Source organism: Pinus tabuliformis, chromosome 1_2 (assembly GCF_031772625.1).
Source record: "Pinus tabuliformis cultivar Carrire ecotype Pingquan chromosome 1_2, CPIR1, whole genome shotgun sequence".
Taxonomy (NCBI): domain Eukaryota; kingdom Viridiplantae; phylum Streptophyta; class Pinopsida; order Pinales; family Pinaceae; genus Pinus; species Pinus tabuliformis.
Genome location: NC_142298.1, coordinates 1,145,078,117 through 1,145,092,843, shown reverse-complemented (window position 1 = coordinate 1,145,092,843; position 14,727 = coordinate 1,145,078,117). Strand labels below are relative to the sequence as shown.

Sequence of the window (14,727 nt, the reverse complement as noted above, 5' to 3'; positions counted from 1 at the left end):
AGCACATTCCCAACTCCTAGAAAATAGGAATTTCCTCCTATTTTTCAACGCACTTCTCAAGAATAATTCCCCTGCAATAATCCGCACAAGAAAAAAATCTCTTGGCGCATTCCTCTCACAAGCTCCCTTGCTCACAAACTCATGCTCAAGAATTGAAGATCAATTTGTGCCTTCGATCTCCTTATAAGCTTTTCAATTAGGCTATGTTTAGTGAGTTCTATAAATTAGGAGTTGAACTAGAGCTTTTCTAGTTAACAAAAATCAACATACTTAGTTCACTGGAAGTATGGATACTCCTAAGATTTAGGAGGTTATCTCCACTTAAGCTTTTAGTTCCCAATTTAACTCAAACTAGAGGATAGATAACTCATCCTCCACAAAATCACACTAGTCAAACTGCTTCTTGAACTCCTCCTCATGACATGACTAAGAAGATCTCCAAATCGATTCCTTGAATCAAGGCACAGATCAAGGAATCCATTCCTTCGCTACTTTTCAACAAAGTGTACATTTTTACTAAGGTTGTGAATTTAGAAATCAACAGTCAATGCCACCAACATCGAGGTGCATAGACGGCTTGTTGATCATGATTAAATGTTACTTTGATACCCTTGTACATCACAAAATCTAGTAGAAACATTGCAATTCCAACAATCTTGAAATCCTAAAAATTGTTAAGACTGTTGGAATTTGATTAGGTCTAAAATTCCATCTTCTCCATATGAAATCCAATGAGGTCAAAACCACCACTCTCAAACATCTTGATTCAATTAATGGTAATGTTAAAAATTTAAGTAAAAGGATGAATCTTGGGAAATGAAAATAATAGATTTCCCCTTGTTTTCTTAATGGAAATAGGCAGAGTATCCTCATAGCTCAATATCCTAACTCACTCTTTAAAAATTAGGGTTGAAAAAAAAAAATAGTAGTAAGTTGAAATTGGTAAAAACGAGACTATAATTTCAAAATTATCACAATAATTATCTAAATTATCGCGATAAAATCAAAACAAGGAAACTATCACGATAAGTTATGGCGATAATATCAACAAGGGGCAGTTTGGCAATAATATCATGATAATTCTGATATTATCACAATATGTGCAACACTTCTCTTAGATACATTGCGCTTCTAATGGTCGACACAATGTCATAGATATGTGTAGACTCAAGTAATATTGTGATGGCACTACCTACATGGGTTCTCTTTAGCATCTTGCACTTCTAGTAGTGAACAGGATGGCACAGATATGTATAATATCCAAAATTTTCTCATGTTGATGTTATTATCATGGGTTTTCATTAGCACCTAAAAATAGATCATAAGCACAAAATCAACATTTTGCATAAAGTAGAACTATACATACCAACTTCACACTTGACATAGCAGACTACCTTGAAGTGAAAAAAATAATTCCCTTCCTAAAACTTTTGTTGACCCTCCTCCTTCAAGCATTCATAAAGAGGTCCTTGTAAATGGGCATATGGAAAATAGAATTATATTGGAATAGCAGACACCTTGCCAAACAGTGATTTTGGATATGAGAAAATGCCCCTGTAATGAGGGATCACGATGTGGCTTAAGCAAAGTAGGTGAGACCAGTATCTGTTTGGCATCGATTATTGTCACAGAAACCATCAGTTAAACAACTAAACTTTTTCTCTTGGATGGTATAATATTATGATTGTGTTCGCATTTGACACCAAAATAATTTGGAATATATCTAGCCCTAAGATGACAACTTAACATAGATGTAGAATCACCTTTGCCACAAAGAAGGAATTTGAGATGATACCTTCTAGGTTTGCATTGTCTTTCCAACCCGTTCATAATATAGTTTACCTCTTTGATCAAGAAGCATAAATATTATTTTGACAATTGATAATTTGATCTTTAAGGTCACTTGCTTTCCCTTATTGCTTGATCTAGTCTACATAATATAGAGGACCAAAGGTAAAGTGACAAAATCATCTCAAAATATTCTTGTTTATTCTTTTCTTGACATGCTTCTTCATAAGCAGGTAATAAAATAAATCACACATTTCCATGGTTAACACCCTTCTATTGCAATTGTAATTCAATTGAATGGTATTCAACAAACTTAGCAACAATTTCTAAATCTCTTTATTGTTCACCATGTCCTTGATTCTTGTAACCATTGTTTGTCCTCTTGGTGGCAACGGGGTATTAAGAATATCATCTTAATGGTAAAGAGCCAATCCTATAATATGTCTTAATCAGTCCCACTTCCCTTTTCCTATTATGAAGTTTGTGAAGAGCTATGGTGATTAAAGAGATTGAAAATGTTTTGAAAATGATGAAAATGGGTAATGAAAAACAAAGAGAGTAATAACTATCTTGCTTATGCAGCTTCAACATTACATTGTATTGGTTATGCGGGCTTGTGTATAAATTATTAATTGCAGTTCCATGTGCTTGTGGACCCAACCAAGTGTGTTTCTAGCCCATCAAGTAAACTGATGACAAAATAATCTACAATTTTGATAAGTGAGAAACATATTTTGCAACCACCAATTAATTTATTCACCCCATTCACAACATATTTGATTTATAAAATGTTCCTTGAAGTTGCCTACAATGCACAATTCATAAGGTTGCATCTTCATCAACAATAAATGATAGCCTAAGGTGTTAACTTTTGGTGCTCAAAACGATATGTTGGAATGCTTGGTAATGGCATTCTCCCTTTCTGCCCACATTATTGTTAGCTTTCGAGGTAACTCCAAGTGTTTGCACAACGTGGGTTCATTGAGTGCATGGAGCATGCTTAGCCTTTAATTGATTCGTGATACACTTGCACATTGGAGGTAGCTTACTCATTGGTTGCTAGACCTCATATGGATACTTGATGAGCATTCTTCCTCAGAGAGTTGGAGATCTTTGGATAGCTTGGTGACATAGAGAGGTTGCTTACTTGGAGAACACCCTACATTGGAGGAGGATCCTTTTGCATTCCAGAGAAGGGTGTTGAACCTTAAACAACATGGGGTTACTTAGATCACTTACATGGAGTGTTGTGCTTGAATTATGCTGGCTTGATTTGTGGGTGTGGACATGTAAGTGGGTGGACACAAGTATAACACATTGACCTGGAGGGACAATGAAGCATTGGAGCCCTTGGAGGAGTGCCCTTTCATTTGAACCTTGCTTGAGGATCGTCATCACCTTGGAGCTTGACATGTGTCACTTACTTCACATGTGTGGGCCTACTTATTTGTAGTAGGTCACTTGTAAGGGTTTAGGCCCATTCTCATATAAAGAAGAAGGAGAGAGTGCTTTCATTTCTATTATCATCATCTTTTGTTTAGAGATGAGAGAAGAAGAGTGCTTTAGTCTCTCTCTTGTTCATTCTTTGTTGTACTTTATCTTTATCTCTCTTGTCTTGGAGTGCTAGGGTTTCTTGGGCATTCTTGAAGTCTAGGGTTAGGATTTCTACCTTAAGGATGAAAGGAGTTAGGGTTTAATGATAAACACTAGAGTTGTACTTCTTTGAGAAGAAAAGGACAAAGGACATCTTGCTAGGATCCAAGGAGATCTGCTTATGTTGAAACTAGCTTGTGAAAGATACTTAGTGAAGCTAGGTTTTTCATGTTGTTCCTTGGCTAGTGTTTTGGAGAGCTTAAAAGGTTGTATCAGTGCAACTAAAGCTAACAGTATGTACTTGAACTTCATCTCTTACATTTATATATATGATGCTTCAGCTGTCCAAAATTGTCTTCGTGCAAATTTCACTTTCAGTTATCATTGTCTTTCTAGTATGATAATTTCCAGCACTTATATTTCTCGTTGAATTGACATAAGCCTGAAATTGTTAAGAGTAATAATATTGATATTGAAGATATTAGGGCCGATTTACTGCTGTAATTACTGATGTCATAAAGTGAATTTCAGTTCCAGTTTATGCATGATAAGATTGCCCTAGAGGGTTAAAACTTGTTGGCAAACATTGGGTATCTTTTCTCTTGGATTGCCTTGTTGATTGGAGTTGGAAAGAACTGAAATATTGTCTACTATTTGCTGCTGTAAATTATATTTCAGACCAGCTTTAAGAATGTAAATTCACAGGGACTAGGATCAGGGAAACCTCTAGGAAAGAGGTGAATTTTTTGCATTTGCATTGAAGTATCAAGAGCAGATAGTCCTGCAATTATGGCTTTACAACTTTATTCTATCTTAACTCTAGATTTACCAAGAGTCAAGAAGGATCAAATCTCTCAAGATGCAAACCTCAGCTTGAGTGCAAAACTTGAGGAAAGGCTTGCATTCCTCCGGGCACTTGGTAGATCCATAGTTAAGATGACTCTATGTTGGTTCTTAAGTTTTCATTAATATCTTTAACCATTTATTGTTATTAGTATTACTAATAATCAATTAATTTTATTAACTATTCCATCAGCTTAGTATATTCTAGTTTTGATCAGATAGTAATCCTCTAGGTCTTTTCCTCATCCGAAGGTTTTTGTGCCGACACTCTCTCCTCGTCCATTAAGCTGCCTCTCTCATACATATATCATTTTCCATGCATTTGCTTTCCAGTTTCCCCAGGCTTTTTGTTTTGATGATGGCTCCTCTTTCGGATCCGAAACATAGACTCTACAATGATCACTATGGAAAATCCGAGATCATATTCTACCTATACTATTATATTTATATCATAGTTTTAAGAAACAGAACCGAGTTTTGAACCGGCTGCCTGTCTAACTAAGATTCGAACAGGAAACAAATCAAACCAAATTGAACTGGATTCAATACACCGAATATGACCACTATGGAAAATCCGAGATCATATTCTACCTATACTATTATATTTATATCATAGTTTTAAGAACCAGAACCGAGTTTTGAACCGGCTGCCTGTCTAACTAAGATTCGAACAGGAACCAAATCAAACCAAATTGAACTGGATTCAATACACCGAATATGAAAAAAATGTTATTTTTAAGATTTCAAACCATTAGAGACAAAATATGCAAAGTTTTCTCATTTATATACCATGTAAGGGTAAACATTATCAAAATAGCAAAGAGTGCAATACATATCAACAACAAAATACATAATCGATAAAGCTCTAAGTGGCCTCTAGAGCCCAAAAACAATGCTACAAATTATTAGGCCACTAGCCTACCACAAATCATTGATCAACAAGATCACTCATCAAACTCATTATTGATTCACCACTACTAGAAATGGTATCATCAACAATAGCTACATAAACATCATGTAGGTCAAAGTCTTCAAACTTGAATTGCTCAACCTTATAATGGTGGAAATTGAAAAAGTTGAACATGTCTAACCAATGATTATGGGTTGAGTGAAGGGTTCATCTCTTTAAGTGTAGGGTACATTTTTTTAAAGGCCATGGTAGACAATTTCAACAATAAATACAACCAACATCAACGAAGTTCAACAATCAATGCCACAACTTCAAGGTACATAAAGGGCTTCATTACCAATTCCATACCCTCACACATGACAAAATCAAATGGAAACATTGCAATCCCCCAAATCATGATATCCTAAAAACTGTTAAGTCTACTAGATTTTGAGTGAGATCTAAAATTCTAGTTTCTCCATATTACATCTAGTGAGGTCGAAACCACTCTCAAACACCCTAAGCCAATTCATGATAATGTTAAAAATTTAAGTAAAAGGATGAAAATGAAAGATAAAGAAAATGTCACTTTCACTTTAAGAATTTAATATTACCATTGATTGCTAGCATTGTTAGGGTTGACTTGGGTTTTTTGTTTAGGTTTAGGGTTTTTTTTGGGGGGGAGGGTTGGTTTTATGGCCAAGGGGGGTTGTTTTGTAAGAAAACAACCTCGGGTTTCCTCCAAAACCACCTAAAAAGTGCCATCAGTGGTCCCAGACTTCCCCACAAATGTGAGATCTAACCAGGCCAGTTAGCATTGGAACCGGTCAGCTAGGGCCAGTTTCTACCGATTAGGTACCAAACCGGTTGGTTTCATATGTAACCAATACAAACTAGCCCTCCAATTGGGTTTTTCTACCGACTTGACTAGTTTTTGGTTTATACCAGACAATTTTTAAAACTATGATTTATATAAATTCCACATCTTTTTATATAAAAATATCAAATCTCTCTATGTATAGAATATCCATTTCTAATCATTTATTTATTAACCGAATTTAAACATGAAGCTTTGAAATATCATGGTTATGAATATGAACAGTCATTATTTAAGCTTCTTTTAATGTTATATGCATATTACAATTTTTTTCTAAAGAAATTGTTTGTAATTTTATTAATAGAAACAAAATTACAAAATAGCGAATTGAATCCACTTATTATATTTTTTTTATTACTTTTTACTTTTTATTACTTTTTTAATTGAGCCAACATCATGTTTTATTATTATTATTTTGCTGATCTGCTGTGTCACTACATCTCATCTAATGTGTCACTACAACATCTCCCTCATACTGGGCTGTAGAGTGTCTCTCTATGCAACCGGCTGTAGAGTGTCTCTCTGTGCAACCGGCTGTAGAGTGTCTCTCTGTGCAACCAGAATGTAGGGTAGGTGAAAGAGAGATATGATAATATTATTAATGTCCAACAAGTGACCTAGGTCACTATGTTGTTAAAAGCGCGATCGGGATTTAATCGGCGCCGGGAAAAAAGCGGAAAAAATCGGAAAAAATCGGAAAAAATAGGGCAAAAATCGTTTGGCACAAAAATATTCATTTTTTTTCATTTTTTTTCAATTTTTTTAATATCTAAACCATCTACAACATAAAATAAATACATTGACACATAAATATGATAAAAAAACTAATATATAAGATGTTTAATATCATTTCTAGCGCTAAAATCACACATAACATTGAATCATGTCCTGAATAGTAAGTCCTGAGTCCCAACTCAGCCTCAAAATATCAACAAAAAATATGATAATGTATCTCATCATGTCATAATGTCATATACAATAAAATGAAAGTCTAAAACTCTAATCCTATTGATTTCCTCTGCCCCTCTTGCGAGAAAATGTCACTGCTTTCCCTTTCCCCCTAGATGAAGATGCTGGTGCCTGTGGTGGTGGAAATGGCAGTGGAGTCTGACGTGCTCTAGAAGCTGAAGAAGTAGCTGTAGAAGTAGCAGCTACTGTAGGTAGACAGAGACCACGTCCTCTAGTGGTAGCCCGGGTAGGCGGTGTCACCTCCTCCTCCTGCTCCTCCAACTCCTCCTCCTCCTCCTCCTGCTCCTGCTCCTGCTCCTGCTCCTGCTCCTCCTCCTCCTCCCCCTCCTCCTCCCCCTCATCCTGCACTAACCAATCCTCAGTGGGATCCATGAGAGGCCTCTCGGTCTCAACCCTCCATTCAGCAGTAGTGTCAATCCCATCCAATGAGATGGCATCCATATCAGGTGTCTTGTCTAGTTGCCTCACCCACAATCGAAGATTGTAGTAGACATAGACCATGTCATTAAGTCTACGGGACTCCAACCTGTACAAAGTTCATGAAATAATAATTAATAATTAATATTATAAAAAAAAATATTGTTTAATGAATTCAAAAATTTATTTGGAAATTTGCAATATTTTAAATGTTTAAGTGTTAAGTTGTTAACCTATTGCGCTTCTTGTTGTGTATTTTTTCAAATACACTCCAATTGCGCTCACATCCCGAGGAGCTGCATGTTTGGCTGAGGATGCGTACGGCAAGCTTTTGCAAAAGGGGTACTCTGCCACCATACATCTTCCACCATGCGTCTACAACAAAATTACAAATAAAATTTTAAATAAACATAAGAAAAAAATGGAATTTGAAGAGACAATGAAATTTGAAACAAAGTTACAAAGTACAAAGTTACAAACTAAAAAATACCTGGCATTTTGACCGTCCTATCAAAGATAGCCATCTCAAAGCCAAATGTGCCACCTGACATCTTATACGTCTCAATTTGTTTAGAGATCTCCATACGTTGTTCTGGAGTTCTCACCATCTTCTGGACACAGGTTAATAATCCATCCATGATCTCAGCATCAAAATCAAACCCACATGCATAAGAAAATGTAGGGTTCAGGAAAAGCCCAGCAGCATGAATGGGACGATGGAGTGTGTTGTTCCATCGCTCATCAATGACGTTCCATAGAAGGAGTTGTCTCTGGAACCCATCATCTCCCTTGTCATCATAGTAGGACCGAATGGCTTCTTTGGCCCTGTCCATGGCTTCATACAAATAGCCCATTGCGGGCTTCTCACCATCTACCAACCGAAGAACCTTTACCAAAGGTTCAGTGACAGCGCACACCTCCTGCACTCCCGCCCAGAAGTCTTCTTGGTATGAAACAAGTCTGCAGACGGCCTCTCCTTCTGGTTTGCGGCTCATTGGCGAAGAACGCCACTCCTCTGAAACAAACATTCTCTTCAAATCCCACATAGATTTCAAGAGGGATTGAAGAGATATGAAACTCGTCGCAAACCGTGTAATGGCGGGGCGCACCAACTCTTTGTTGTTGGTGCATTGTCTCATCAAGCTAAGCACAGATGTGTGATTGTAAATAAATTTTGTGATGCTTTTTGATGAGTCAACAGTCTCTTTGACAAAGGGAATTTTCCCTATGTCCTCTAACATCAAATCAATACAATGGGCAGCACAAGGTGTCCAAAATAAAGTAGGATGCCTGTCCATAAGCATTCTACCAGCAGCAACATAATTTGCAGCGTTGTCCGTTATGACTTGGACAACATTTTCTGCACCCACCTCCAAAATAAACACATCCAGCAAATCACATAAAGTTTTTGCATCTTTGATTTGATGAGTTGCATCAACAGATTTGATAAACATAGTCCCCCTAGGACAACTAACCAAGAAGTTTATAAGGGTTCTCCCCTTTTGGTCAGTCCAACCATCTGACATAACAGTGCATCCTGTTTGTGCCCAGGATTCCCTAAAATCCTCCAATCTTTGGGTGCAGTCACGCTTTTCATCTTGAAGAAGCCGGCCTCTGAAATCATGAAGAGAAGGGATTTTGTACCCCGAGCCAACACTGGCAATAGCATCAACAGTAGGTTGGAAAAATGGATTATTCCTTACAATGCTGAAAGGAATATCACTCCAGAGGAGAAATTTTGTCATCAACTTGTCAGCTTGTTGTTTTTCAGTTCTTTTTAGCATTGAACCGATAGTTGGTTGTGCACCAGGTGTGGTTCGAGGAACAAAAAATGATGATGCAGCTACCGGATTGACTGACGCTGCAGTAGAACCAGTGCCACTTGGCCCACTTCCTTCAGCTGACCTTTTTAGTTGCCTTTTGAGTTCTTCTTTGGCCTCTTTAGAGTGCTCTAATTCTCCCAATGCTCTCATGGCTTTTCGGATAATTTCAGCATTTGTATTAGGACAGGGCACCACATCACGTCCAGGGATTTGTGCAAGGTGGAACTTCAACCTGTACACCCCCCCGAATATCTCCTTTCCACACAACTTGCAATACAAGTTTTGTCTATCATTCGGAGTTTTAGGGTCACCATATTCCCAGAAAGGATCCAATTTCCTTGGCATGTTTGTTTTTGAATTTTGAATTTGCAAACCTATGGAAAAATAAGGATTAGGAAATAAGAATTTAGGATTACATAATACAAATTACAATTTAGCATTTACAAAATTACAAGTTAATTATTTCCAAAATCCCAATTTCCAAACCCAAGTTACCCAACCAAATGCCAATGGCAAATGCCAAAAAACAATGAAAATTCAAAAAAAATAAACAATGTTTAAAAAAAATGAGAAAATAAAAATAAAAAATTGGTTCTCATAGTCATAACAAATAACCCATCCCAAATCAATGAAAAATTTCAAAAAAATCTTTAAAAACAATGAAAAACAAAGTTTTTATAGAAGCAAAACAAAAAAAAATTAATCTACATACCTTTTTTACGGACAAATTGGTGATCTTGGCTTGGATTCCTCCTAAAAACGCTTGGATTCGCTCCCAAATCCGCCGGAAACCCTTCAGCTCCTCTCCCTCACCTCTTCTCCTCCTCCTCCGCGCGCAGACAGCAAAATGACATAAAAAAAATCGTGTTTTGCCTATTAAAAGCCCGCTGCCCGCGCCCTCTGCGATTTTTTCGCTAAAAATCGCGATTTTTTGAAAAACTCGCTAAAAAAAATTGCCGATTTTTATGGGTAAAAATCGCGATTTGATCGTGAAGGGGAAAAAATCGCGATTTTAACAACACTGGGTCAAAGGGACTGCTTGGTACCATAGTTTTAAAAACCGGCCACAAAAACCGGTAACCGGTCTAACCGGCCGGTTAGAGGCCTGGCCGGTCCAAACCGGCCTAAAAAACCCGGTTAGATACCTCATGTGCCCAAAAACTGGCCCTAACCGGTCAAAACCGGCCGGTTTAGGGCGGAACCGGCCGGTTTGTAGCAAACCGGCCGGTTCCGTCCTAAACCGGCCGGTTTATGGACAGCCCACCGAATTATGACAAAAAGCGCAGCGGTTTTGTGGTTTAGGGGTTTTGGGGGTGAGGGAAAGGTATTTGCCCTCCAAAAACACCCTCACACTTGCTATAAGAGACCCCTCTCACTCTCATTTGTCTCACACAACTGATTTGGAGTGTTTGTGAGTTTGTTTGTGAGCTTGGAGAGTGTGGAGTTTTTGCTGAAGTAGTCATCTTGGAGTTGGAGTTGGAGCTATTTTGGAGATAGTGTGTAGCTGTCAGTGGAGTTGCCATCTTCAAGAGGAGGCTAAGGGAGCTAGTTTGCATTTCCAGGTAAGGATTTGCACTTGATAATTCCTCATTTGAGTCTGCTGTCCATGAATTTTTTTTTTGTGTTATAAACTTCTCACTTCTATGATCTACCATCCAGGGAGTCATCATGCCTCCAAAAGCCGAAGATACTACATGGGCTCATTGTGATACGATTGATGGCAAAATGATCTGCAAATATTGCCAAAAATCCATTCAAGGAGGGGGTATTAACAGGTTCAAGCAACACTTGGCTGGGATAGGAGGCCATGTAAAGCCATGTGGAGCACCAAATGAAATAATAGGGCATATTAGGGCAGAATACCTTCAGAAGTTTGAGACTCAAGTCACTGAACCAATAGAGAAGTTTGTGGCTACACAGTTTGGGAGTCGAGACTCAACCAACTGAGTTTGATCATGATGACTGAGACTAATGAGAAGTTTCAACTTTCAACTTCAAGTGATAATGTTGATCACTATTATAGTATTACTATTATCATATATGTAGAGTCTAGACTGAAGTCTTGTAGTAGGCCACTGGCCCCATAGTTTGTAGGCTTTATTTTTGCACTCTAGTGGCCATTTAGAGCCTCATTGCTTATGTATTTTGTCGATGATATGTATTGCACTTGGTGCCATTTTGATATATTCACCTTTAAGGCTTTACATGGTATATCAATGAGCAATCTTTCCATATTTTGTCTCTATTGGCTTGGAATCATGGTTTTAAATCTTAAAAATAGTTTTTTTCATTAAAAAATAATTATTTAATGTATTTTTCTAAAACCGGTTCGTTTAGACCAAACCAGTCCCGGTTAGACCGGTTCAGGTCGGTAAACCGGTTCATTAGGTGGACCGGTCCGGTCACCGGTTCCGGTTTTAAAAACACTGCTTGGTACCATGACGTCAATACAAGGTGGGGGGCTGAAGTGGCTCGTATAAATATAGACTGCAGAAAGCAAGAATGTGAATCTGATCTAAATAATGTGTAAACAACATCCAGACACCATAGCTGGAGGTGACTCTGAGAAAAAGAATTATAATATAGGCAGATCCAGGATATGGAAAATGGAAATAGGTAATGAGCAATGTGTTTCATAGTCTGCTGGATCTGGATCTGTCCATAAACAATCTTGTGGATATCATTTGATCCAAAACAACATAGTCATGGGCTGTAATATCCAAGCAAAAGAAAATCATTCCAATTTCATATTTGCCCCTCTGAAAGCAATGTTCTGACCACATGCACACAGAAAATAGGTCAATATAGTGGTTTGTAGATTTCTGTGATTCTGGATTCGGATATTCCACAGTCTTCATACATGCACACAAAAATAGGTCGATATAGTTTTACAACGCGACTAAAGTGGCAGACAACAGAATGTGAGCCACTATCCATAAATTTGAAACACAAAGATTAAGGCCCTATTCCAATCATCCTTGACTTGCATAAACATAAAACTCAAGAACATGTCCCAATATAGCTCTTTGACAGTAAATGGTCAAGTAAGAAAACCATTTTTTAAAGACAGTATGATTTAGTTGGCCGGAGTATGTATGCATTCGAACTGTCAACTATTCATTCACAATTTCACTTACAGGATAATACACAAAGGTCGGGCATACTCATTCTACAGAATGGAATGCAGCACCCTCCTCGTGAGCGGAAAAAAATAGGGTGGACCAACAAATCATATTTGCATGACAACCGATATCGAGAAAAGATGATAAAATTAAAGATGGCATTACCTCTAGCTCATGCTTCGACCGAATAGGCCCTTTGGGTCCCTCCTCTTCTTCGTCGCTGCCCAGCATATCCTCCAAAATTCTAGCCTGGAAACTCTTCCTGCCCTTTTCAGGCCTGATCTCTCCTTCTTCCACTTCCTCATCATCATCGTCATTCCTGCTACTGTCACTGCTGCTACTATCACTGCTAGATGAAGAATCTGAGGAATACTCACTATCAAACTCCACCATACCAGTACAGTCATGTGACTCTTGATCATCCTCGCCCAATATCTCTCCACCCTCTACCTCAATTTCCTCTTCATTAACTAGTTTGAGATCTTTACCCTTTTCTTCTTCAATCCTTTTAGTTTCTTCATGCATTTTCTCATCGCTCTGAACCAAGTTAGCACACTCGTTACATTCTTCTTTTGGCCTAAGAAGAGAACCATCAATTCCGAGTGAAACCCCAGAGATACTATTGCTACTAACTGGCAATGGCTTCGTAGGAATTAAAATATTTTCTCCACTCGGGTCCGCTGTATCAACTTCTCGGTACTGAAAAGTAGACTTCTCTGATAAAGTTTCACCATTCCCCATGCAAATCCCAGAAACACCACTGATCTTGGTTGTCAAGGGTTTAGCTGGAACTAACATGCTTTCTCCACTTGGGTCCTCTGTATCAACTGTTAAGTACTCACAATTAACATTTTCTGATACAAATCCCCCGCCATTCCCATCCAAACTAACACCACCAAACTTAGTTCCTACGCTCTCTACCTCACCAGGGGAACAAGGCTCTACTTTAACCATAGATGGGTTAAATTCCTCACTTACCTGCTTTTCCTTTTGGCTATCTCTGTTTTCGTTCTGAACACCAATGTCTCTCCCCATTGTCTCCATTGCAGTACTGCTAGCCTCGGCATTCAGCATTTCAGAGCAGTCAGGCTCACGTATCCACTCGCTTATCACATCAAATTCTTCGGATTCTTCAAGGCAGTGGCTGAACAAGCTAGATATATTTGTAAACTCGTATGGCTCGTATAGCAAATCGCTAGGTTCCTCGAGCTCAGCAGATTTTGAGGAAATAATACTTCGGTTGCGTGCTTGTTCTCTGATCGCAGAGTGTAAACTCATCTTTACTCTGTGTTTCCTGTTGTTCTAGCAGAAGAGAGGAACTGCAGGGGAATTCGCTCATGATGTGATCCATTGCGATTGTAATCCTTTATTTGGGGAAATATATGAAATTTCTATGGAATTTTCTATGTGTAGCTGGAACAAAGAAGAGTCGCTGAGACATTAACCCTAACTAGGGTTCAAACGGTCTTCACATAACTTCTATCAAATTTTCTATGTTGAGCTGGCGAATAGAAGTTGCTGTGAACTTAAACCCTATCTAGGGTTCAAACGGTCCTCACATACGGCATTGGATTTGGAAAGATTTGTTATAGTATAGGGGGCTGATTTCGAAGGAAATACATTCGTATTATCGGATGGCAGGTCAGAATAGTCCTCACATCGAAATGGTTGTGACGTAAAGAGTAGTACTATTCTGTGGATCGGAAGCATGAGATGGTGTAAAAGACAAGTACTAAGGTGGGAAGAAATTTAGTGGATTAACATGATTTGTATTATGATTTTCTATGAATATGATTTGTATTATTAAATAATTTTAAAGATTTTTTTTCCTAGAAAAAACTAACATACATTTTACTGAAGAAAAAAAAGAGGTTGTTTACCTATGTCAAAAGCCAAGTTGTATTGTGAAATCCGATGTTCACAAAAATATGAAATTACATATTTATTTTAGCAACTTACTCATGGATTAAGTAGGTAAAAAATAACATATACTAGCTTATAAAGTTTGATGATTCATGATATTGACTAATTTTATATAGTATAAAGAAAAAAATCGATGTCTCGCATTAAAAGTAGAAAAGTAGAATAGCTTAAGTGTAACAATTTGGAATAATGTTTATATGTAGATTTTGTTGGTTACTGGTTAGAGTTTGTTGAGAGATTTTCTCAACAATATTCTCTTATCTTAGAAATTGTTGTATCTTATTATCACTATTTATGTGGCTTGTAATTTGGCTTTGTGGTGAAGAATACGAATTGATTTGTGAGTAATCTGTCCACCATGACTATTCCTCCAATTTTTTTTGGTGCCAGAGCATGTATGGGCTTGACTCCCTCAAGGAAGAGCCCAGGAAAATGGAAGAAGTTTGAGCTTTGATCCTTTGTACATAGATTATACATGTGTTT

General features: G+C 37.7%; 1 protein-coding gene across 1 annotated transcript in view; it reads right to left on the bottom strand.

Moving 5' to 3' along the window:
• The window catches only part of NAF1 (nuclear assembly factor 1), a 108,584-nt gene extending 94,582 nt beyond the window's left edge, over nucleotides 1-14,002 (bottom strand). The window contains exon 1 of the mRNA XM_089396665.1: nucleotides 12,487-14,002. Within this exon, the coding sequence (XP_089252791.1) occupies nucleotides 12,487-13,599 (1,113 nt within the window). The 5' untranslated portion in view covers nucleotides 13,600-14,002. The remainder of the gene's footprint in view (nucleotides 1-12,486) is intronic.
• Between the last annotated feature and the right edge of the window lie 725 nt (nucleotides 14,003-14,727).